Raw genomic sequence first — 27,038 nt, 5'->3', positions numbered from 1 at the left:
TCCCAGGTGACAGTCGCTGTTTCACACAGTGGAAATGTCAATAAACAGGCAAACAAGACAATGAAGAGCTCTGCTCTAGTGAAGTTTACACTTAAATTAGGTTGAAATTTCATCCAGTGTCATAGAATCTTCATAAGTAATCTCTACACCCCTACACCCCACGTGGGGCTCGAACCCACAACCCCAAGATCAAGAGTCCCACACCCCACTGACTGAGCCAGCCATGTGCCCCAGGATCTTCAGAATTTTCAACCAGATTTAGAAACTTAGAATTATGTGAAATCATCCCATTTTAAACACTGCCTGCAATTTTAAAATATGTATAGTAATAATAAATTTTATATAATGTAAAACACGCTGTATAGTCCAAACAAAAATATACCTGTGGGCTGAATTTGGTCCACAAGCCAACTTCTTTAAGTCTCTGACATACGGTTCTTCAGAGGAGACTCACCTCCCCAGAGTAGCCCCACTCCTTTAAACCCTTAGGGACTTTTCGCAACAGACTTTCTCAGTGAGATTAGGGCCACAGGCCCTAGGATACTCACACCACTGTTCAGCTTGTTGATGATTCTTTTCTAATAGAATTTACTACTTCCATTTTGAGAGAGCTACCAACAAAGGATTTTTTTTTAAATTCTGAACTCCTGAGATTTTATTACTCACCATTATTTTAAAACTCCACGGAGGCAAAATAAATCGGTCAAACGTGACCAGCCCCTTAGCCACCTGCCTTGCATAGCCAAGGGGCCACATGCACCTGAATTTGGCCAGCCACACAGAGGCTGCCATCACAGCATGCTGCAATCTTACCTCCATGGTGTGTGTTTTTCCTGATGAAGTCTGTCCATACGCAAAAATCGTCCCGTTATAACCTTCAAGGACATCTGCAAGCAAGAAAAGAAATTAAAATTAACTCATTACTTTGATCATATGCTAGTGTTGGTTCCATATTTTAAAATTACATTTTCCAAATGGCCCATCTCATTTTTCACACAAACGATGTCTTTCAGCTCCATTTGCATTTTAAGTAGAATTGTGAGATAAAAGCATAAATGAAGGCCTCCACTGTTCCACAAATAAAAAGAAATATACTCACATTCCTACACTACATATTAATGAAAAAGAAGGCAGACACCCTTTCTCCCAGTAACATCAACATTAAAACAGATTATCGAGCAGTACACTCTCTTTTAGTTGAGAGATACTTGAGTTTTCTTCTCTAAGTTGATCTCCTGAGATCAGAGGAAGAAAAACATTATCAGGGCCCTGAGTCTCTGGAATGAAGTGTAGAATAGAATTTCTTTGCTAAAGATCTGATTTGGGTCAGTTTAAACACTGGCCCAGGCGAGCTTCTTAGGAAGGTTTCTCAGGAAGGCTGCACGGAGCCCCTTCAGAACCGAGCGAGTCCCGAGCCTGGGAGGACAGGCCCCCCCCCCACTCTGTAATCCTGGCCACATGGTGACAATCCAATCAGCCCAGAAACCACCGGGGCCTTGACTCAAAGTTCATGCCTCTGTTATTTCAGTGACTGCTAGCAGGCCGGCCCAGGCCCATCAGCATCAGGAATTTCTTTTAATTACACAATGAGCATACTGTGCAAACCTCCACACAGGGCAGGCCAGCCTCCATTTCGCACAGGGACGAGGGGAGGCATGCAGACAGAGGCTGCTTTGCACTGCAGATTATCTGTGGGAATTCTTTCAAAGCAGCAGAGGTGATTAAAATATATTTCCCTCAACCCTCCCTCATCCACATCAACATCACCAGAAGGGAAATAGTACATAATTAATATCATTGACCCAACATCTCTACGTAAGAGGAGGAAGTCTCATTCCTGAAAGGACAGTGGGGGCAACAAGAGGAACCCCCTAATGAGGTGTCCTTTTTCAGGGCTATGTACAAAATCATCACTCCAGGCCATCAGCTCCATTTCAGGCCCTAGGTAGGTTGGTTATTTTGTGTTTTGGGCCTCTCTGAATTCTATAATGTCAGTTAATATTTGTTGTTTGGTTAGCTTTTCTAAAAAATTTTTCAATACACATTTTATTGATCTGAGGTTACTGGAGGGTGAACTGAGATCAGAACAGAAAGTGGGATTTTCCTTTAGGAAGCTAAAAAAAAAAAAAAGAGAGAGAGAAAGTAAGCAGATTTTTTTTTTTAATTCTAGCAGCCCTTAAGAGTTTGTGTCAAGCTATATTGAGAGAGAGAGAGAGAGAGAGAGAGAGAGAATGTTCACACATATCAAACTTCTAACTTCTGGTAATGGTTTCCTTGGTAACAGGAGAAGCAGAAACTTAAAGACTACAATGTACGGGCTATAGGTTCAAGCTTCAGTTTTCACAAAAATGTCAACTTGCTCAGAGAAAAGATTCAGGGTGGAAAGCCTTTATAGGACCATGAATGTGATGTGCTTTGAGGGGCACAAGAGGTTACCACCCTGCAGCTGGACTTTTAACATTCTATATTCATGGCATAAACAACTCCAGGCCACTGGAATGCCAGCCATAATCACAGCACTAAAGTTTCTATTTATTAGAAATTAAATATCTGTCGCTGAACTGCAAGGGCTTCCTTACCTGAAGCTCCCGTGCGGGAAGCACTCTGGGACCTTCCAGCCCAGGCTGTAGGGCAGGGGTGAGGAGGCCGAAGCCAAGTGTCCAGTTCCCTCTGCTCCTCCTAATAGGCCTGCTGGCCACCCTACAGGTGCATACGCTCGCAGGAGGAGGCTCTGGGCAACATCCACACGGTAAAGAAAGCTCAGTTCAGCCTGAGCCCCACTGACAGAAGAAAGCCCAGCACATGCTTCTGCCTCTGCCAGGAAGCAGTGGGGCCGGGGCACCTGAATTCGGCTCCTCTGGCCGGGGCCCACCCCTCCAACTCCAACCTCCCCAACCAGAAGGTACAATCCTACTAGCTCCTGGTTGGCTGCTGCTCCCCAAAGTCCTGCGGGGTAAAGCCTGAGACATGTAGACGAAAACAAGCACTCATAGAGAGCACCACTTCCTCCGGAGCAGGGAGCTGAGGAGCAACTGAGACCCCACTGGGAGAGTCCTTGACCGTTGGTTGCTGCTTTTAAACATGGAGTGCAATTACCGTTGTTATTAGTGTTTTAAGTAAAAGGGAGCACATAAAACCCCATCAAAACAAACTCTGCTTGACCTTTAAAGTACTATATACGATCATGTTACAATTAATTCATTGTTGGAGAACTATCTCTAGTGTTCAAGGATGAACAGACCTGATGTCCTCTTTCAACGCAATTGTGAATTAAACTTTAAAATTTTAAAAGAAACTTTAAAAGAAAAGGAAAAGCTCTTCGAATGCAGTGTTCCCTATTTTCTTCCAAACTCCAAGTCTAGGGGGTCAGTTTGTTGACTTAGGCAGGAGGGGAGAGGAGAGGAGAGGCAGAAGGGGAAGGAGAGGAGAGGCAGGAGGGGAAGTGACAGTGCATCTGGGTGCACCCGCCAAGGAAAGCAGAATGGGAGAGCAGGTCTGTGCTCAGCGCCACGCTGAGCCACGCAACCACCCCCACCCGACCCGAGCAGAAACAGCCCACAAAAAGGCACTTTCATCACGTTGAATGACAGTTCCTGGGCCCGAGGAAAGCATTTGTTTCAGAGCCTCTCTCGTAACAGAATGACTATTTCTGTGCGCCAGCCGCAGAGCCAGGAATCAGTTCAGCCAGACAGAACCTTGCTTTGTGACAGGCTCTGGCGTGATGTGATCTCAGCTCACGCCACAAAGCCAGCGGCACCCACAAGCACACAACACATCCATCCGGCAGCGAAGCAAATCCAAAGAGAGATTCCACTGCAGGTGGGAAGAGCCTTCTCACCTCCAGAGAGGAGGGAGGAGAGAAGTGGGATCCTTGAAAATACTTCTTGCCTCTTTTGCCGTAGACTTCAGAAGCCAGTTTTCCGCCCCAAGTTTTTGCTAGTTCTGAGTCCAGACCTTGCTAGAACAGAAGAGTCTGTTCCACTACTGGGTAAGAATTTGGGGAAGATGTAATCATGTAAGTTCCTGAGAAGGTTGTCATGGCCTCCTACCAGCTCCCCATGTGAAATGGTGGCCTGTCAGTGGCCAGGGTCTCTGGCAATATTGGCTGACAGGTAGGTCATCACTGCCTCCGAATCCTAAGGCTCCCGCTGACCAGTCAAGCTACTCAGGCAGGTCGAACGCCCAGAGCACATAGAGGCAGCCCTGCTAAACACTACTGGCAAACCATAACGCTGGGCCCAGCCGGTCTGAAAGGAAGGGCACTGTTACATCTTCAGAATGGAAATGCATCTCACTGTTGGAAGACAGGCAGGGCCAACCCGAGGCTCTGGAACCACAATCTCTATTCCTTCCCCCTCTCCCTCCTCCCCTCCTCCCCCCTTCTCCCATACCCATTTCTAATCCTGTCCTTCTGCAGTGCTTGGTTAATAGTCCATATGGCCTGATACAAAAGTAACAACTCATAAATTGCTATTAAATGCTCATTATGAGCTCACCAGAAAAGTAGGGACAGGATAGTGTAGAAAAATCCAAGGAAGTCAGACAAGCTCAGGCTTAAGTTCCAGCCCCGCCACCCCCTAACTGACCTGGCCAAGTTATTTGACCTCAACCTCCTCTTTAGTACAACAGGAATAATAATGCTCACACCTCATAAAATTGTTGAGGTTTAAAATACAATAACATATGCAAAGTACATACAGCGTGCCTGACAGATAAGAGTAGCCAAAGAAATCTATTTCTTCTTAAGAGCCACGCATAATAATAATATAGATCTTATAATATCCTGAGCTTAAAACTCTTCAATGAGTCCACATTGCCTGAAGGATAAAGCCCATCCATTTCTACCAAACTCTAATCCAGCCTAACTTTTTTTTTTTTTTAATTTTTTTTTTCAACTTTTATTTATTTTTGGGACAGAGAGAGAGCATGAACGGGGGAGGGGCAGAGAGAGAGGGAGACACAGAATCAGAAGCAGGCTCCAGGCTCTGAGCCATCAGCCCAGAGCCCGACGCGGGGCTCGAACTCAGACCGCGAGACTGTGACCTGGCTGAAGTCGGACGCTTAACCGACTGCGCCACCCCGGTGCCCCCAGCCTAACTTTTTAAGTACCATCCCCCAGGTACCCTGCAATACTAAGTTGCCCAAACATGCCATATAATTTCTCTTTATGCTTTTCCTATTCCTTCTGCTTGTACACCTCTGCTATATTCTACAGTCTTCAGGACACAACCTTTCCAAGAAGCCTTCCTTAACTCTCCAATCCTTATCCCCACTCACCAAAGTCAGTCTCAAGTGACTTTCTTCTGTGCTCCCACAGCATTTTGCACACAGCCATCTTAAAGCACGTACTACCCATGGGTATAATGACTATGAATGCACCTGTCTCTTTCCCTATACTTAAAGCTTCTCATAGACAGTCTTATATATCTTGGTGACTCTAGTCCCTAGCAGTGGTTATACCACATGGTAAATACTTGATATCCTTGCATGAAGGAATGAGTAAAAGAAATAATTAAATGAATGAAGCTAAAGAAACTAGGTCTAGCAAACAAGAAACCACCTTCTCTAGCCCTGGACAGTCTACATTTAGTTAATTTGAAAGGCAATTGCCCAGAATGACTTCTGTAGACTGGGACATAGTTACCCGTACTTTGATAATAGCATCCAGTAACCATGGTTTTTAATTCCTAGGGTCCACAGAAACCTTCCTATTCACCATGTTGGTAATCACAAATCCTATAAGCTCTTCTGGAAGAAACAGAGGAGAATCCTACATACTGTTCCAGACAACATTTTGATTAACAGACACCAGACAAAGATGAGGGTGTGGGAGATACCAGAATTCTATAATCAAATGTTTGAAATATGTTTTTAAAAAACTAGTGAAGTTGAAGGGAATCAAAAACCCAAGAGAGAATAAAGCCATCCAGTTAAAAGGAGTCTTCCTGATCTCAAAAACATTAAGGGTTCAGAGACACTTGAAAGGAAAGCTCATGGGTCTACTACATTATCATGAATCATGGGGACTGTGGTGACCTTCAGAAGTTATCTGATTGAATTCCTGGCCTCTAGAAAAAGAGGCCCCTACAATACCACCTTCCTTTCCTGATTTCAATAGGCTTGGTCAAGGCAAAAAAGACCTCAGTTGTACCTAGTAACCATTCCATGGAGTTCTTTCTCATATATCTTTGTTTTACTTTGATGATGAGGAAACAACATGGCCACTTCCCCTCACACTAGTTTCACTGGATATTTTAAAAAGTTAAATCAGGTCTTCATCATCCCCTAATAACTTCCTTTCAAGGGAGAATAAGGCACTCTTAGCTGTTACAAAATGAGTATGCTCACATCATATTTGTAGTGCCTGAAGAATATCTGTTTATCATATCATGTCAGAGCCTAATTTTACCTAAATGGTTTTCTTTGTGGCTCACCATATACTGGGCCTCAAGTTATCCAATTAGGTCACGTCTTCATGAGAACTTTCTAAGGATTGCCTGTTTCTGACATTTCATACCATAAAAAAACCCAAACACTGAAAGAGACTCAACTTCTCTAGTAATGAGGAATGAAAGATGATGATTATTATTTGTTAATCACAGGACTTTTTAAAGATGGAATGCATCCATCTCTAATCAGAACATCAACTCAGAGATGCGTTTAAATTGACCTCATGCGGGGCGCCTGGGTGGCGCAGTCGGTTAAGCGTCCGACTTCGGCCAGGTCATGATCTCGCGGTCTGTGAGTTCGAGCCCTGCGTCGGGCTCTGGGTTGATGGCTCAGAGCCTGGAGCCTGTTTCCGATTCTGTGTCTCCCTCTCTCTCTGCCCCTCCCCCGTTCATGCTCTGTCTCTCTCTGTCCCAAAAATAAATAAACGTTGAAAAAAAACATTTTTTTAAAAAATAAATTGACCTCATGCTTAGCACAGCATACGGTAAATACTAGTTGGTTCTGATAATGAAAGGGGAGAGAAAAGGAAGTTATGGCTCACATGTGATTAATTTTACTTCCACAAAAATAAGAGTCTGATAATGGAGAGGAAGGAGGACAGAGTAGGAGCAAACTAGAGCTACACACTCCAGAGAGAGAGAGAGAAAACAGTTTTAGACAGCAAGAGATGAAAAACAATAGAAGCAGAGAGAAAACAAAAATTACCATCAGATACAGCCCTACAGTAGTAATTCAAGAAGAGCCTAAATTCAGGCACGTTTTTTTTTCTCTTCTGTTTTCTATAATGATCTTACTGTGAAGACCTTCAAAATTAATTGATGTCTGCAACAAGAATGTGAATAACCATACACCTCAGCGAGGAACATACTGACTGACTCTCCCACGCAGGTGCTCAGGGTCAGAACCAATCTAACAGATGTACCCAGGGCTGGCTTGCATGAATTTCAGACAGGTTACTCAGCTCAGCTTCCAAAAACAAGCACATCTTGCATGACAAGGTGCTTTTTGAATTTTGATTTTGCTTTTTACTCTTTAAATCTAGAGCTACCTATAAAGGTGGCAACATCAGCACATTTGGAAGCACAGCTGCCATAGCATTCAGACTAGAAGGTAAAGATTTAAAGATGAAAAGCAAAGAAGCAGGAGATGCCCCTCAGCTCTGTCCAGATGGCGAACTCTCCCAAGGCAAGCTCCAGCCCGCCCGATGTGAAAGGGCAAGGTAGAGCAACGTGTAAATTGGTTCGTCTCCCTGCTGTTAAATCCTTCAGGGCCAAGGCCAGTCCCAGAGAAAAGGGCTGATCTCTAAGACAAATTTAGGCTTCAGGCTATCTATTTGGAGGAACAAATGTTGGTATCTGGGTGGAAAAGTTGAAAGTGGGTTAGACCAAAGTATATTTAAGGAATGCTGAGTAGCAAAAACAGCTCAATAACCAACAAGGTAATGTGATTTTATGATGCTGTAGAGAACTCCTTGATGCCCAAGAATTTTCCATGTTTAAGGCTTCTCCCTGAAGACACAGATGCACAAAATAATTCAGCCAAAAATATACAAATGGAGCATCAGAAATATCTATTTTTGTCTCCTTCAAAGCAGAAAGGAGGCCTTATACCTACAGCAGTACTTTAAAACCTTTACAGAAATAGTGTGACCATAGCTTTTAAGCTTCTAGGTAGCAGAATAACTCTGCCAAAAAGGTGGCAAAAGAAATAAAGACATTTCCTTGGCAAGGAGATATGGAGAGGTTAAAGAACTTGCCTGACATCATAGCAAATCAGGACCAGAGCTTGGGCTATAATTCAGTGTTTCCAATTAGTAGGCCTCTGCTTATAGTCAAGGCACATTGATTCCTAGGCTGCAAATATCACTTAATGTTTTCAATTACTCTGAAAGGCCCAGGAGGAAATAAAGAAATAGCACTTACCTTTGACAATTTGCTTTGCACACGCATTGTAAACCTGCTCTTGGGTCGTGCTGGGAGGCAGCACTCTGTCGAAGACATATGGCTTTCCTTGCTAAAAAAAGAAAGACGAAAGGAAAGGGCACACATTAGAAGTTTAGGAATAAAAAGCACTAATAGCAGTTAGACCACAGGCACTAAATCATAAACCCTATCCTTGAAGGCAGTTCCATACAAGACTATGGAATTATTACAGTGTGAACCACACATACAATGTGTGTATGTGTAATGCATGTTGAGAATTCGAGAAAGAAAAAAGGTGTGTTTTTTTTTTTAACTTGAAACACTTTTTCTGATGAAAAGCAGGTTGATACTTCATTCATTCATCTGAACAAATATTTGCCTATTGAGAGCTTATTCTGAACCAGGACTAGACTAGAGTCTACCCAAATCAGAAAACAGTCCTGCCTGTAAAGCGCTCAATCAAGGGTGGCAGATAGCTGATAAACAAGAAAGCAAACACCTGGGAAACCACAAAATGCCTAGGTACAAAATAATGAGACAGGGGGGACAAGAGAGAGAGCAAAGCAGATCTTCCTGAAGAAATGCCAGTTAAGTGGATCTTTAAAGGATCAGAAAGATTGAGGCATGTGAAGAGCCATGGAACAACATACCAGACAGAGCACAGGGTGGAGCAGGCAGGAAGGGGCCTGGAGTGTTCGAGGCACTGGAGCGTGGTACAAAAGGAGAGGAGAACGGAAATCAGGAGCCAGTCCATGCAGGGGACTGTTTGCCAAGGTAATGGGCTTGGCTTGTATTCAATGGGAAGATGACATGATCAGATTTAAGAAGCTGCTCTTAATAGCAAGTTATTATTGCTTTGCATCCCAAAGAATTCTAGTGTTTTCTTCATATGTATAAGTGATGCCTTAACTGGGTAGAGCCTTTCTAGTCACAGGGCACCCTTCTGTACAGTACATCGAATGATTTCCCCAGGTGCAGGTTTTTGGGGTCTGGTCTGAGACGACGCAGCACACTACTCAAGGAGGTAAGTGTCAGAAGGAAAGGAAAGAAGTTCTGCCCTGAGAATGAACGAGCCCTGACCCCGGACCACTCAACGTTCACCAGGGAGTCACTGGACACTCACATGCCAGTGACTGAGGAGTGGGGAAGCTAGTGGCTAAGAAGACACAGCCTCCTCCTGGGGAGAACCTTCTTTCCACCATCACCGCCCAGGCAAGGGGTGGCCCTCCCCTTGCCCTTTCCCACAGCATGATCTACCCATGTAGATCTTCATGTCCCACGTGGTGGAAGGGAGGGCAGGAGAAGGGAAGGAGGGAGGGGAGCTCAGAGTCTCCTTCACTCCCACCCTGTACCTCCTACGTGTGGCTTGGACACCAGGAACCTTTACCCCAGGACAGTCCAGTGCCTCAAAAAGATAACTGCTCATGAGAGACTCAAGGACAAGGCTTGTTACATCCTGTAACCTTCACACAAAAGTTTACAGCTGCCAGCTGGCTTAGCATTGTACTCTTTTATGACCATGGGTAGTACTACACATAGGTAAGGTCCTATGCTTCAGGCGTTATGCTTGAGCTTTTCGTCTTTGAAACTGGAATTGAGTCAACCAGGTAAATGAGCTACTTCCTGTTTGGTCTTAGAAGAAATGGAGAATTTTGAGGTGCCATAAAATATTGTAGAGGTTTTTTTTGTTTTTGTTTTTTTAAGTTTATTTATTTTTGAGAGAGCACAAGCAGGAGAGGGTCAGAGAGAGAGAGGAACAGAAGATCTGAAGTGGGCTCTGCACTGACAGCAGTGGAGCCTGACGTGGGGCTTCCACTCATGAACTGCGAAATCATAACCCAAGCCAACGCTGGATGCCCAACCAACTGTGACAACTGTGCCCAAAATATTGTTTTATACAAGCAACAGAGCCAGTCATTTTGTTAAAATTATGGAAAGGGGTTATTTTCTGATGTTTTGTCCCTAGTCAAGTCTCATTCCTTAAGTGAACCAAGTATTTGGTTTGGAAAACCAAGAGAATATTCCTCCTTGGTGAACAATTGCCAACTATCAGTCCACTACATTCTTCTTAGCTTTATCTATTCATAAAATTAACTAAATGTCAGTAAGGTAAAAGGTTAGAACAAACACTCATAGAGTTTGCCTAAGTATTTGTCACCAACTAAAACTTCTTAAAAGAAACTGTAACTTTGCTTATATTTCAAACAAATCCACTATTACTCCAAACTTGATGAGAATCACCAATATAAACCATCTTGTTTCCAGAACGATCAGCTTTAGGTTTTGGAGAAAATGCACCTACTGCAGCTGGAAAAATGACCTATTTTTATATAAATGGTACAAAAAAATAGGACTCCCCAACTTTGCCCTTCAATTTAAAATGTTTGTAGGAGTGCATTATACATTCACTTTAAGAGAGGTAGAAAGCAAGAAATTGCCACTCCTCATTTAAATAATATCATTTATCAGATGACAAACAGATAATACAACAATTTTCCATAAGCTGAAGTTAACTCCCAAACAGAAACTGCCTTCAAGAAAAGATAAAATTTAGAAAATGATTTGTTTTGAGACTTCTGGTAAGGACTAGAATATAAAGAAGTTAAAAACAGAAGTATTTTTGTCTTTTCATACACTGAGTTGGCTATGCAGGCTTTTATTTTAAGTGAACCTTAGAGTCTTGAAATTAAAATATAGAATTAAAATTTAGTTGCTGATTATTTTCAAAGAACTGATTTGTGGCATAGCCATGCGAGCTATATATACAACTGCCATTAAACAACAACAACAAACAAATTATGCTTTGCTGCATTGGCAATGGTGTGAAAATCTCACAACCCCTGATGGAGACTTCAGCAAAGCCCCATCTCCCACAGACCCTAGGAGACAAGAGTCTCCTTGTTTCTGATCCCACTGTTGCTGAGGGTTTCTGTGGACAGATGTTGGGCCCACCCTGCTCTAGCTGTCACTAAATGTTTTAGTTCAGCTACAGAGTACATTTTTCAATTAACATTTTAATAGGAGTGTTAAGTGCTAGCACTTGAAACTGAATGATGAGGGCACCAAGTACTCCTGAAACACTTTCCTTTCCGGGCACCTATTCAGCAGGAGGTTCTCCCATCTCTCTGGCTACTCTCTGCCAGTGTCCCTTGTTTGTGTCTCTTCCAGACTTCTAAATGATGGTGTATCCTGGACTCAGCTCTCAGCAACCTCTCTGTCTACGTTCTTGACTTTCACATGATCTAAATGAACACTTCAGCTTTCAAATCTCATGTAAGCTCCAAATTCATATATTCAGTCACCCTCTAGACATTTAAACCACTTAGATTCCATTAGCCACTTCAAACTTAACTGACCAAAAATGAAATCAAGCCTTCCATATCTGAGGAAAAGACCAAATTCATCAGGTACGTCCCATAGATTCCATATCCCAAATATATCCCAAAGTCTATCTATCATCTTATCATCTATGCCACACAACCTTAGCCCAAACCACCATGGTTTCTCATCAGGACAACAGCTATAGTCTCTTCACTGGTCTCCCTGACTCCATTCTTGCTCCTAACGATCCAATTTCCATTTAGCTGAGTGAGCTTTCTAGAACTATAAATCAGATGATATCAAATCCTCCCTTAAAAATGCTCCTATTAGACTAGACCTTCTTCACACTGCATTCTCCTCCATCTCACAATAGTGTAGCCCACTGGAATTCTTTATTCCTCAGCTTAGTCCTCAGCATATTCCATGGCTCAGAGCCTTTGCTCTTCACTTCCTTTCCCTTCGAACCTTCTCACTGCAGACCTTCATTGGGCTCACCAGAGATCTTCATTTGACAGTCTCTTTATCACCCTTCAGGTATCAACTCCAATTTCTCCTCCTTTGAGGGCTACCATGCTCCTACGTACAGCAGCCCCACCCCCACCCTGGCATCACTTTCTATCACATTACCTTATTTGGTTTGCTCCATGGCAATTAGTATGTAACCTATTCTCAACCAATCAAAGGGATCATTACAATTAAAGCATTTAAGTGGCTAAGACAGAAGCCATATAAATCCCAAGAGTTCACCACATGTAGGCAAACCTGCTGCAATTTATGAAAGGAGTCTGGGTGGGAAACACACGCACTCCATATACATTACAACCGAAAATGAAATAATCCAGTTTTGCCATGAAAACCTCCACGTAGAGCAGCTAATTGCATAGGAGCAATCTAACTAAATAACTTACAGGGATCACATGCAAAAAATAACAGCAGATGGTTCTTATATTTTTATAGTTCAAATTAAAAAACAACAACAACAATCAAACCACTTCCTATCAAGTTGTTGAGAGCAAAGTGTCTGTGAACCATATGTCCTGCCTATTAATTCATTTGACCCGTTACCCAACAACCATTCCCCAGCCTTGAAAGGAATATTACTCTGGGAGACGGAGGAAAGCAAAAGACCCACTTAAACATTTAGAAGATGGGCACCAGGAGGGATGTTAAGGAAACAAATTAATTACCGAAGAAGAGATCATTCGAGAAGTAATCTCCTAACAATCTCTAAGACTAGCCAAGAGTTTGTGACCAAAGGTGCCCAATAATTTGAAGGATTTTTTTCTATCTTCACTAAGAAAAAAAGAAATAGGAAAAAAAACTTTACATTTCCACAGCAAGATTTACACTCACTCTGTGGAATTATCTTCAGACAGTGAGGAATATTAGGAAGAGGAACGGATTCCTGAGAACAATCACTACAGTCTCTCTCCCGGGTGTTCACATGACTTCTTTCCTGAAAGTACAGGAGATGGCAAGTTCTTTCAGCCACATTCTCACTACTGTCCACCTGCACCATCACCAAACACCATGATCCAAACCCTTTTCTGTTTTATCTCATTTAATTCTCATACTAACTCCATGAGGTAGGTATTACTATCCCCATGCCACAAACTGGAAAACTAAGGCCCAGTCACTTTATCAGCTCCACTACTTTGGGGAGATACCTTTAAGTCCTTGATTGCAACACCATGCTGCTTTCCTAAGTAGCTTATGGCTTACTGGAAAAGCAGGAGACACACAAACAGCAGCAGATGCTTAGGACTAATATGAAAGATGGCAGCAAAGTGATTCATACAGCAACAAAAGTCAGAGTCTCCTTCTATAGCCTACGGTAGTCAAGAAAGTGTTAACCATGAAGGTGGGACTGACATGAAACCACAGAGGAAAGAACGGCAGCTTAAGATCAGGGAAGAAGAGGGGCGCCTGGGTGGCTCAGTCGGTTAAGCGTCCGACTTCGGCTCAGGTCACGATCTCGTGGTCCGCGAGTTCGAGCCCCGCATCGGGCTCTGGGCTGATGGCTCAGAGTCTGGAGCTTGCTTCTGACTCTGTGTCTCCCTCTCTCTCTATCCCTCCCCCGTTCATGCTGTGTCTCTCTCTGTTTCAAAAATAAATAAACGTTAAAAAAAAATTTTTTTTTAAAAAGATCAGGGAAGAAGGGCAAGACTAGAAAGAAAAATGGTGGCCATGCACATGGCAAGCCTTGCCGGCAACAAAAGCAATTAAGAACAGGCAAAGGCCTTCCGCCACGGGAGCCACTAAGGAGCAGCAGCATGGCTCTGAGCTACCCTATGGCTGTGGGCTTCAACCAGGGCCACAAAGTGACTGAGAACGCGAACAAGCCAAGGCACAGCGAACCGCCGCAGGTGCCTCACCAAGCACACCAAATTCATGCGGCACATGATCCGAGAGGTGTGTGGCTTTGCCCCATATGAGAAGCATGCCATGGAACTGCTCAAGGTCTTCAAGGACAAGTGCGTGCTCAAGTTCATCAAGAAAAGGGTGTGGATACACATCCAGGCCAAGAGGAAGAGAGAAGAGCTAAGCAATGTCCTGCAGCCACGAGGAAAGTGGCAGCCAAGAAGGACTAACCCTCTTTGCCCCACTTTCCCCCCACGTTCCCCCCAGCCCCCTATGTAACAAGCCTTTTTTGGAACTTGGGGCATTTGACTCCCTCCTGCCAACATCCTTCCAGGGCACAGTGGTGAGGGTCATGGTGGTGCACACAGAGACAGAACAACTGAACAGTACTGGAAATGGTTTTTTAATCATAATTAAATAGTCCATATATGCGGGGGGCGGAGGGGGGAGGAAACAGGCAAAGGCCAACCAGAACCTAGGAAAAGGCAGGTGTGAGACTTGCTATGAAAAGTCGAAGTTATTGAGAAAAATCCCAGAATTTTTCAGAGCCTAAAGGTCCTTCAAGGTCAGCCCAACTCAATGCTGTGTTTTACAAATAAACAAGTTCTAGGTCAGGACAGAATAGACAACTTGCAGTAGGTCACCCAGCCAATTAGGTTAGGTAGAGATCTGTGCCCAGAACCCAGACCTCCTGGCTCCGTACCTAGTGCTCTAAAAGTTCTGGCTTTAGAATCAACTGCTCTCTCTGAAAATCAAGCAAACAACAAGCATCAGCCTCTGGTGCTTTGTTTTTCCTGCTTTCTTCCCAACCAATTCTAAGTTATTTCCAAATACACAGTTGATGATGGTTCCTTGAGCAAAGAGTCACTGCTGTAAGAACTGGAGCAATACAGCAGGGGAACCAGAATCATGGCCTCTCAGAGTTAATATGACCTTGCAGTCAGCCCATCAGCCTCCTCTCAATGAGCAGCTTTGGTCTGTCTCCACAAGCCTTCATGGGCAACGATGAACTGCTTGAAACCCAACTGGCTCCGATTGTCAGAATGTTGTATCCTTATATTGATTTAAATCTGCACCCTGAAGCATTAGACCTGACACCATCCTCCAGAATAAGACAGACCAAGGCTGGAGAGACCTGCCTACATCGACATCCCAGCTTTGTTTCATTTGGGGAGCTGTGTTCATTGTCTTACTCTCTTTTCTCTCATCTCAGAGGAAAGGAGAAAGATCGATGTGCTTCCTTCCTAAAAGTCGTGTGGATTTGTCCTGACTTGAAGGACTTCAAAGGTGTTCAAGGTTAAGACATCACTAAACCATTTTATTAGTTTGCACAAGAAGGAATTGAATAAAATAAACTCATGGACTATGAAGGGCTTTGGCAAGAACCTGAAAGAATGTTTCCAAAACATTACCTAAATAGCAAGAAGTCCTGGGGTTAATGTTGATACTCATTTTTTATCAACACAAATATCCTGCCAAAACAAGTTTTGTTTTGTATTGTTTATTGAAATATAATTCACATACCATAAAATTCGCCCCTCTAATAAAAGGGCACATTCTTGGAATATTCACAAGATTGGACAATCATCACCACCATCTAATTGCAGAACATTCCTTTCATCACCCCAAAAGGAAACTCTGTACTCCCCATCCTACTGATCTACTTTGTGTCTTTACAGCTTTGCCTGTTTTAGGTATTTCATACAAATAGAAGCATAAATATGTAGCTTTTTGTGATTAACATTTTCTTTCACTTAGTATGTTTTTAAGGTTCGTCTATATTGTAGCATAAATCGTTACTTTATTCCCTTTCATGACCGAATAATATTCTATTGCATGGATTTACCACATTTTATGTATCCATTCATCAGTAGGATGGACGTTTGGGTTGTTTCTATCTTGGGGCTATTACGAATACTGCTATGAACATCCATATACAACTTTTTATGTGGACATATGTTTTCATTTCTCCTTTCATTTCACATACCCAGGAGTGGAATTTCTAGGTCAGACAGTAACTTTATGTGAGTTCACTTTTGGGGGGACTAACAAATTGTTTTCCATAGCAGCTGCACCATTTTACATTCCCACCAGCAGTGGATGAGGGTTCTGCTTGCTCCACATCCTTGCCATCACTTGTTACTGTCTTGTCTTCTTTATTATAACATCCTAGTGAGTATGCAGTAGTATTTCTTTGTGATGTTGATTTTTATCTCAGGAGTTTTTTAATTGACGCTTAACATATTGTAAAATTTATTTCAACATATATTATGGATACAGAGATGTTTCCAGGCATTGTAATACACTGTTGTGTACTTAACATTTACAAAGTGGTCCTGAGTGGGGAATCATCTCATAGGGAAACAAAAATTATACATATCCATGTGCTTTAAGAAAAAGAACAGTTTACTAGGAAGAGAGGACATTTAAAGGTGTTTATGATAGGGTTTCTGTGCTCCTCACTCCACTAGTTAATACTGAGTGTTGTCCAGGGAAGGCAGCCTACCAATACATGGGGTAAATGAATTCACATAAACATGGCTTAACCCCCTGTCTCTGAAGCTCAGTTTCCTCATCATTAAAATGGAGCTAATAAGATCCAGAATTCAGGATTGTGAAAATTAGATATGTTCGGGAGAATAAAGGACCTACCGTATGCCTGATGTTCTAGAAGGTGCTCAAGTCATGGTCAGTGCTATTCTGTAATAAAAAGTTTCGACTGGGCGCCTGGGTGGCGCAGTCGGTTAAGCGTCCGACTTCGGCCAGGTCACGATCTCGCGGTCCGTGGGTTCGAGCCCCGCATCAGGCTCTGGGCTGATGTCTCAGAGCCTGGAGACTGTTTCTGATTCTGTGTCTCCCTCTCTCTCTGCCCCTCCCTCGTTCATGCTCTGTCTCTCTCTGTCCCAAAAATAAATAAAAAATGTAGGAAAAGAAAAATTAAAAAAAAAAAAAGTTTCGACCAATGTGTACCAGGCATTTGCATTACACCAAACTTAGCGAGCAGTGACCTTTTAAAGGAAAGGATGCTGATAAGCAACAATCACTCACAATGTACCAGCTCAGAGACTTGTCATCCTGATGACCCTACAACACCCTAATGCCAAATCACACCTCACGCAACTCCAGGCCCCAGGTCTGCCACCCATAAGCTCAGCTCCATGAGACCTTTAATTTCTGAGGGTCCTAGCAAAACTAACTCTGTCCCAAGGCTATCCTCTGTACTCTAAAAATAAATGAAATTTTGATGTTCAGCTACAAAGCCTATTTAGGAAAGGTCAGGAGCTATGTCTTGTGCAGGCACTCATAGACTCATCAGCTCTGCTATTACAGCTTTGGAGCCCTCCAGAAACTTCTGTGATAACGCCAACTGTAAACATGAAGCAGATGCTCCCAAGGTCCTGACCATATCCTCACCACCTTTACCATTTCCATGCGGGCTGGCCTGACCTTCAGCCTCTGTTTTTCTGGCTGCCTCAGCCCTCTCTGTCACCTGATGCACACCAGAAGGACCATCCCAGCACCAACCCAGCAGGCCTCACCAATGACTGATAGGAGGTGGAGTAAATACTTTAGCTCCCCTGCCCAGAGGTGGAAGTGGAGGGGGAAACCTGGAGACACGTATTCCAAACTGGCTCTCAGAGCTCCCCGTTGCAATGAAACCCCCTTGCCCACGGTGCTAACTTGCATGACACACCCTATATTGGTTTCTTACAGTTCCCTGTCTCGTTTCTCCATTCTTCTTCAGTGTTTCTTGGATTCACCTCCCAAAAAAACCCGCAATTGAATCCCTGTCTTAGTGCCTGCTTTAGGAAAGCCCAAAGTAAGATAAAATCCTAGACATTTTGCTCTTTCATTCACTAGGTCCTAAGAGATTCTGAATGTGTTGCATCGCTGCCAACCACGGAGCCATCACATTTGGTCGATATCCAGACAAGGGGGTGAATGGAAATTGAAATCTTTGTTAAAATTCCACAAGCTGTGGGCTTAGGACCCTGTTCTGAGGTGGGGCGGGGGGGGGGGGGGCAGGAAGAGTGCCTTTTTCTTCACAAAAGAGTGCTGGTCACTTGCCAGGCTTTGGGCCCATGGAGCCACCTCTGCCCAGAGGATTACCAATTTCTAATCTACACAAAGGAGCACTACACCCTCATGAAGGCCATGGCCTAGTTGAGTGCTTTATACATGACGGTACAGGGGCGCCTGGTGGCTCAGTCGGTTAAGCGTCCTACTTCGGCTCAGGTCATGATCTCGCAGTCTGTGAGTTCGAGCCCCATGTTGGGCTCTGTGCTGATGGCTCAGAGCCTGGAGCCTGCTTTGGATTCTGTGTATCTCCCTCTCTGCCCCTCCCCTGCCCATGCTCTGTCTCTCTCTCTCTCTCTCTCTCTCTCTCTCTCTCTCTGTGAAAAATAAACAAACATTAAAAAAAAATTTATACATGACGGTACAGGGTAGGTGCTCACTAAAAGTCTGCTGCTGCTGCTGCTGCTGACCAATGCCTGCCAGATGAGCAACAAGGAGGTCAGGTGCCAGGACACCATGAAATAGTGCTGGGGGTGGGAGGGTGAAGGGAATCCATACTTACTGTATTTCTCCAGTGTGTCAGAAACTTTCCTTGTTACTGACCATTCTCATTCCCCACCTCCAAGATTTCAGCAGTCGTGGAGTTGCCTGTCTCTTCCTGTATCCCTTTACTCCTCTTTACCCCACCACCTATCTTCCCATTTATCTGGAACTGGGCTGCAAATTCCCAAAGCAGAAAAAAGTTCCACTGTGCACCTTGGGGCAAACCACCCCATACCTGGCAGTGACTATCCGCTTATCCCAACACTGTGATATCCTGTCCGGGGTCCACGAATCTGCCAATGTACAGACGTGGTCTCACAATGAAGACCTCCATGTTCTCCTCCCCACTCTGCTGCCTGCCCCTATCTACGCTGGGAGAACTCTATGACTGGAGATATAAATACTAAGCCAGTGTCAGCCCCAGACATTCCCCTCCCCCTCCCCACACTGGCTCTGTGCCCCAAGGAAGGCAGCTGGTGCCAGTTCCGGCCAAAGCCAAGGCTGCTCCCAGGAGAGGCTGTAATGAAACCCACGGAGCAATGATTGGCTTCTACTGAGTTGCCAAGGTGATGCCAACCACGTCTCAAGAATGAACAAAGGCAACACACAAGAATGAATCTTGTAAGCCTTCTTCCTGCAGGAAACCAGGCTAAAATCCTTTCTTTTCCGCCAAAAGTCCCACTGCATGGACACACAAGCACTGTCAGGATCACAGACAGCTATGGAAAAAACACTCTGGGAAAGGGAACTGCCCAAGTGATAATGAAGAAATTCAGAATTATTGCCCGGCTAACAGGCAAAATGAAGACAGAAGTATTACTTCTGTTAAAGAAATTAATGGAATCTGTGTTGCAAAGCTAAGATTCTTATTTATATGTGATTTTCATTTCATCTCAAAATATAACGACCTTCCCCCCACCCCCAGTCTTCTCCATTTAATTGCTCTGTACCCCAATCTGCCAAGATGCAGGGATTACTAGATTGAGTCAGGGGAACTGGTTCTGGATCAGGACTTTGCCCCTTACATACTTTGTGATCTTAAACAATTTGCCCATTTTTCTGGGCCTCCTCCTCTCTAAGTAAAGTTAAAGATTGGATCTTTCCAACTCTAATGTGAAATAATAATGGGCAGCACAAACATCCTGGGATTTTCCCCATAAGATCAGCTTCTGTCTTGACCACATATAGCACAAGAGGGGGTAAACTTTAAACTGGCATGAGTTCAATGTTTTATATACTTACAAGAAATGAGTAAAAATTGCTATAGTTTTTTCAGATCTGGTTTTCTGCCAAATGAAGTCTGGAAAAAAAAAATATCAAACTTTCCTCACTGGAGGAAAGAGGGTATTAAAGCTGCTCCACTGAAGGTAGAATGTAGGATTTCTTTTGCCAAATGGAAGATAGCAAAGAAAACCCTGAGCGCTCTCTCTGGGGCGTATCACCCTGGTGGCAGCTTCCTGGCAGAGCCCTGTGCAATCCAGTCAAATTGCCACGCTGCAAACCTCTCCCAGTTGTGCCAAGACTCATGGTGGCACCTCCAACATGGAAGCCACATGGTGGCACATGCAAAGTTTCTTCCCTTTAGCTAAAATGTGAAATAGAAAAACTTTTGCCCAGGCTTGTGCTTGGCTGGGTATGGTACATACAGAGGCTTCTGATAAACACACACTGAAAATATTTATTGCAAATAGAACTGATATTCTATTAATTGTTTTCACTCTCCAGAAACAGCTTATATAATTATAATTTCCAAATGTATTGGAGAGCAATGTTGCTCTTATGGTATGTTCAGATCCCTAGTCTCCATTTGTATCTCATGATTTTAGAGAGTGGGTGGGAATATTAGCTTTCCTTTCTGGGAATAGAGAATAACTTCTCATGAGCATGTAGAAGGCAACGATTTGAGCTGAGAGTAGGATCCAGAATTTCTGGTTCCCAGCCAAGCCTTCTACCCATAACACCATATTGCATCTCATCATTGATCCTCCAAGAACATATTTTATCTCTCAACCATAGATTTTCTAAGAATTCTGTGCAATTGGGTTTAGAACATGATGCAGTATAACTCAGCCAGCAATAGTCATTAAGTTCAGGGTAGCTATGTCACAATTAGTGTCCAAGGTGCCACCTCCATTGGCTGAGCGCACATCGGCACCAAAAAAAAAGGGGGGGGGGGGGCTTCTGATACCAACTCTGAATAGGTCTTCACCAGCCAGCTCAGTCTAGGATGCATGGGCTGGAACTCAGCACACATAGGCTCATGCATACCAGTCCAATGAGACTCTCTCCTCATCCAGGAGAACCAAATGTTGGTCCATAGAGGCAGAGATGACCACCCAACTGACAGGTGAAGTACTTAGGGCACCAAAAAAACATATGTTTTTTAAGATCTGTGGTTCTTGAGTTCAGCCACAATTGAGTTATCAGAAACTCTAAAAGAAGCTTTTAATTGTAGCTGACACAGAAGCTTTGTATCTTTTAAAAGATGTTTAAGTTTTACTTGGAGGACAGGGCAGCATATTTTTCAGTGACTAGAAGGGCCACGTGGCCACAAACAAGGTAAAATCGGAAGAGCAAAATCTCCCCACACTTCTTCCTGCCCTGCCCCTCCTTCCTGACTTGAGGTTCCGCCACGTGAACGTTTAGTGGATTAGACAGCAAAAGAGACTATGGCTCCAGAAGGCTAACTCATCAGAAATAGCTCTTGTCTGCTGCCAGGAGCAGCACGTAGCTTATCAGATTCATTAGTTAACAGAACTCAGGTAAACCAATTGTTCATTCCTGAGTGTGTGTGTGTGCGTTTTGGGGGGAGAAATTCCCCGGGCCAACCAGGGAAAATCAGCATGACGGGGACACGGCAGCAAAGCCAAATGTCACCTCCTTCACAGCCAGGCTAGGATGGACCAGCAAAAAACTGTTTAAAACGATTACTTCAAGCAGCTTTGGCTCAACTATCCAGGGTAATAATTGTTTAATAGGCCCCCACACTCATTATCTAAAGAGCTGATTACTGGTACCTTCTCCCTTGAGAAGGGAACCCCGTGTTCATCCATGCTCACCCTATGTTTCCTTTCAATATCTCCCTCTTCACAACCCTGTTTTAGGAAAAGGAAGGAGGCCGTGTTCTCTTCTTCTATTATTTTTTTCTTCTTTCTCCTTCCTCAAACTATTGCCTCTCTCTGCCTTCTGGAAGTCGGTCTTGCCTCTCCACCCTACATCCAATTTTTGCCCTCATTCAGCTGCTTTCTTAAAGGGCTCCAAAGGCTCTTAATCATCAAATCTCTAAGACCTTTGAGACCCCACAATGTCCTCAACATGTAAAAACCATTTAAAGCGACGCACCTGCCCCTCCTGTTGAAACTCTGATCTGCTGTCTCCCCAAGCTTCATGCTCTGCTCAGCCTCCTCCCTCTTTTGATGCTTCCTTCTCTGCCTGACACCAGTTCTGCTTGCTACCAACTCCAAATAAAGAACCGACCAGCTCTCTTACTGAGCCTCGTCTCTCCTTTGAACCCTCCTCTTCTGTGCTCACCCCCATGGGAGAGCTCAAACACTACTATAGTTCAGCCATAAGCTGTGTGCAGAGGACTCAAAAGTCTATCTCTAACCCTGAGTCCCAAAACCCTGTTACCAACTGTCTGATTAAAACCTCCAACTGGATGTCTCCAAATACCCTAAACAACATATGTTGAAGAAGGAGCTCACTGCCTTCTTCTTACTCCTCCTCCTCCTCTTTGCCTTGACCCACTTATGTCTATCACTCTCCCCAGTCATCTAAGCTGAAAAGCTCAAGCCATTTTGCCCACAGCTCTCCCTCACCACCATCACCCAGTCACTGCCAGAGTGGTGGTTCATTTATTTGGTCTATCTCTTGCTTGGTATCTCAACTACCATTATTACTTTTTATCCAGACTTGTGTGAGAGCTTTGTAGGTGGTCTGCTTATCTCCTCTACCTCTATTCTGTATCCTTTGCCAAATCCATCTGGCTTTGACCCAATTCCTAAAAGATGGTGATCAATTGCTAGGATGCCCTACTGTACATGCACCCTCTAGTTAGGTGCCGTCCATAACGCAGAACCTACCATTCCACCCAGGTGAATCCTTCCCTACCTGACACTCAAGCAATGTGCTTGCAGCAACTTCCATGCACCCACCTCACTGCTCTAACAGCTCCTTTTAACTGAAATGGCACATTGTTACCTTCACCTTGTTATCTGTCAAAACACTACCTGATCTTTAAGACTCATACCAAGTGTTATCTCTTCCAAGATAAAGGTTTTTCTTGAGCCTCTCAAATAGATGTCATTTCTCTCTCTTTCTCTTGTTCTCTGAACTTCTATGGCACTTTGATACCCTTCCAGGAGGACTGTGACACAAAGTACTTCATATTACAGTCATCTGGAAGCAGCGTGTTACAGAAAGAAAACAGGATCCAGGATCAGAGATTGGGGCAAGAGAGTGACTCTCCTGCCAGACCCTACACTTTTGAGGGGTCATCACAACTACTCTCTAATGTAACTACCACTCTTTGCATTTTATTACTGGCAAAGTCAGGTTCAGAGAGGTCCCTGATTTGCAAAGGGTCAGGAAGCCCATATTACATTTGCTTCATGTGGTAGAATGGGAACCAACTAATAAAAAGCATACAAGGGGTGCCTGGCCGGCTCAGTCAGTAGAGCATGTGACTCTTGATCTCAGGGTCGTGAGTGTGAGCTGCACGTTGGGCATAGAGATTACTCAAAAAATAAAATAAAGTCGGGGTGCCTGGGTGGCTCAGCTGGTTAAGCGTCTGACCTCAGCTCAGGTCATGATCTTGCTATCCATGAGTTCGATCCCTGTGTCAGGCCCTGTGTTCACAGCTCAGAGCCCGGAGCCTGCTTCGGATTCTGTGTCTCCCTCTCTCTCTGCCCCTCCACCACTCACTCTCTGTCTCTCAAAAATAAATAAAACCAATAACTAAAAAAAAATTTAATAAAAAAATAAAATAAAGTCTATAAAATGGTATTTTTTTATTTTTTTTAATGCTATTCTTTCTTAAAGAGGCAGGCAAAACTCACTCTACAAATCATAAAGCATTGTACATGGATTTGCTATTAACATTACAACTTATCTTACCCTTTTAGTTATTTAATTTTTAGTTATTTAGTCATTTATTTTTAGTTATTCAGTTATTTATTTATTTAGGACATGTTTTCTACCTAACCCATCTTTGGATTCTCTGCAGCATTTATGATAATTATTGAAAGCACTTATTTAATTATTTAATCAATTTAGTTGTTTAATTAAATTGGACTTCTGATGCCATGACTTAATAGTATTTTGAAAATTTCCACTGTAAAATAAAAGTTCCGTTTATTGAAGAGTGCCAGACACAGACTACCGCTAATCTCCATAGCAATGCTGCTTGCATTATTGTCCCCATTTTATACGTGGAGAAGTAAGAAAACAGGATAGCAAGTAACAGTCAGCAGCTCATAATCAGCAGAGGCAGGAGGATCTGATCTCAGATGTCACGATTTCCTGCCATCACACTCCTGACCACAAGGGTCCAATGCATCCAGATGCTGTCGCAATTGAGCAATGTTTCTGCATCAAAGGGGATTCCTGTCATTTTCTTTCCTGTATGTGTGAGCATGAGAGTTTCCTCTCGGATCCCATTAAATTTTACCACAACCTCCTAAACACTGGCATAAGCAGCCCTCTCCTCCACACAGTGGAACAGATTTCATACATTCTTTTTAAAGTTTTTAATTTTAATTCCAGTACAGTTAACATATAGTATGATATTAGTTTCAGGTGTATAATACAGTGATTCAACACTCACTGGGTGCCCAATCTGATAAATGTACTCTTTATATTCTTACAGATTTAGAGTTTCTCTTCTCACTGCTTTATTCAACAAATATCGCTAGAACCCTTCACGCGCCAGGCATTGTTGTGGACACCAGGAACACAGCAGTGACAAGACATGGCTTCTGTTTCGATGGAGCTTTCATTCTAACAGAGTGGGAGGAGATAGGTAATGAGCAACCAAATAAAATCATAACAAAGGTCATTTCTGCTAGTGTTGTGATGTGATGGACATGAAGAGGGTCAGGGAGGACGGTTCTGAGCATGTAATAGCAGAGCGCAGACTTGGAGTTCCGCCAGCCACAGGAAGAGCCAGGGGCAGAGTGTGCCAAGAGAGGTGACCTAAAAAGGGCCACTTTGAGTTAGGAAGCACTGGGTGTGTTGCAAAGTGGGCAGGTGTATCTGGAGAGAGCAAAGAGCAAGGCGGTATGAGGTGAGGAGGGAAGAGCCAGGCTGATGCTCTGTCGTGCATCCTTGTAATATACTTTAAAGCAAAGGAATGGCCTGATCTGGCTTCTGTTTTTAAAATATTACCCTGGCTGCTCTGGGTGGACTTGGGTGTTTGGAGAGGGAAGGGAAGAAGACAAATGGGAAGACCACTTTGGGGGTCATTGAGAAGTCCAGAAAGACAGGGGGCAGCCTGGACTAAGGAACAGGCAATGAGGACAGAAAGAGGAGGGTGGATCCGAGTAGAGCCGGGTGGTAGGTCCAGGTCACAGGATGACAAGGCAGCACATGAAGGACCCCTGCAAGTGTCCTGATCTCCGTGCCAGAGTCACAGACCGCACACTGCTTACTCAGGTCAACCCAACAAGGCCAGCCAAGCCAGAAAGGCCTACTTATTCTCAAGACACTCGTCGGAGACTGCCTCTCCTCTTAGGACCTCCACGGTAAAGTATGCCAACTGTGGAGTCGTTGAGTGGTCCAGAAATCAAGGCAAAGAGAGAGCCCAAGGTATTAAACAGCTCACGCCAACATCTTTCATCCCCACAACAATCCCGTGGAAACAGTGCCGAAACTCCCACACGACAGGACAAGAGATTCCCGACTATCACTCAACCACTATGTGACAGATCCGCAGTCGAGTCCAGATCTGTCCGACCTCAATGTCCACGCCCCTTCAACCACACCATGTATGAAATCCAGAGAGACTTCACTGCACAGACAATGAACTTCACAGTGGCTGCAGTGACCATGAGTTGATGATACCCACTCCCGAAACTACTCAGAGTTTTGCTCCTTAACTTTGGTTTCTCCCACTTGTTTCGAAATTTTCTAGGTAAGAATACTTTCTTTTTTTTTTTTTTATTTTTTTTTCAACGTTTATTTATTTTTGGGACAGAGAGAGACAGAGCATGAACGGGGGAGGGGCAGAGAGAGAGGGAGACACAGAATCGGAAACAGGCTCCAGGCTCTGAGCCATCAGCCCAGAGCCTGACGCGGGGCTCGAACTCACGGACCGCGAGATCGTGACCTGGCTGAAGTCGGACGCTCAACCGACTGCGCCACCCAGGCGCCCCGGTAAGAATACTTTCATTTCTTTAACATAAATTATTGGTGGTCCCTTATGTCAGGCAACCTGCCAGACCCTAAAAGGCCAAGAGTGAAACGGACACATTCCCCAAGCACCAAAAGTCCAGGGTCCGATAGAGGAGTCAAAGAAGCAGCGAAGAAAGGTGGCTTTTCGTCCTTTGGTCCTTTAAAGCTCTATAAACGCTAGGGTTAAATTGACACTAGAAATGTGGCTGATATTTTCAGGGACTTCATTGCTTTGATGCCACATTGGCCTCCTTATGTAGATAACTTCACAGATTCATTCCATTTCATTAATCTGTATGAGGACTATCTAATAAAAAAAATGTGTCAACCTTAATGCAAAATCTCAGGCAAAGTAACCCTTCTCTATTTTAAGCAGCCTTCAGAATGTTAGCAGTATTAATCACAGCACCTCACTAGACAGGTATGATCAATTCTAAGCATAATGTGGGGAACGGTAGCAATAGAGAACACTTACTGGTTGCTGGAATCAGGTACAGTAGGGCATGCACTGCAAAAATTACCTCACTGAGGAGAGCCTAGGAGGCTCAGTCAGTTGAGCATCCAACTCTTGATTTTGGCTCAGGTCACTATCTTGTGGTCGTGAGATCAAGCCCCACATCAGGCTCTGCATTGACAGTGTGGAGCCTGCTTGGGATTCTCTCTGCATCTTCTTCTGCCCCCTCCCCTACTTGTGCTAGATCTTTCTCAAAAAAAAAAAAAAATTACCTCATTGAATTCTCAGACAACACCATGGAGTAGATAATTTTGGGATACCCATTTTACAGTTAGAGAAACTAAGACCAAGGGGGGTTAAATGACTTGTATAGGTTACCTAGAGAATAAATGTGGGATAAAACAAAGGCCCAAATTCTTCATGCCTCTTATGTTCTACTAAGGCCAGGGTGGTCTTTAAGATGACTAAGGGGTTAGAAATAAGAAACTGGATTGATGGACCTAGCTTTGTCTGGAGGAAAAGAATCTTGGAAGGTGATTCATCAAAGCATATTCAGGATATTTTTAAATAAACTGGGACAG

At 43.7% G+C, this 27,038-nt stretch overlaps 1 protein-coding gene and 1 pseudogene across 1 annotated transcript in view; one reads left to right on the top strand and one right to left on the bottom strand.

Moving 5' to 3' along the window:
- The window catches only part of KIF5C (kinesin family member 5C), a 166,014-nt gene that overhangs the window by 104,408 nt on the left and 34,568 nt on the right, over positions 1 to 27,038 (bottom strand). The window contains exons 2-3 of the mRNA XM_011285287.4: positions 8,373 to 8,463; positions 814 to 887 (exon numbers count right to left, since the gene is read on the bottom strand). Coding sequence (XP_011283589.2) covers positions 814 to 887; positions 8,373 to 8,463 — 165 coding nt within the window. The remainder of the gene's footprint in view (positions 1 to 813; positions 888 to 8,372; positions 8,464 to 27,038) is intronic.
- Positions 13,896 to 14,284, top strand: LOC101099139 (annotated as a pseudogene).

The sequence above is a fragment of the Felis catus genome, chromosome C1 (assembly GCF_018350175.1).
Source record: "Felis catus isolate Fca126 chromosome C1, F.catus_Fca126_mat1.0, whole genome shotgun sequence".
NCBI classification, from domain to species: Eukaryota; Metazoa; Chordata; class Mammalia; order Carnivora; family Felidae; genus Felis; species Felis catus.
This window is presented reverse-complemented; position numbering and strand designations above follow the sequence as displayed.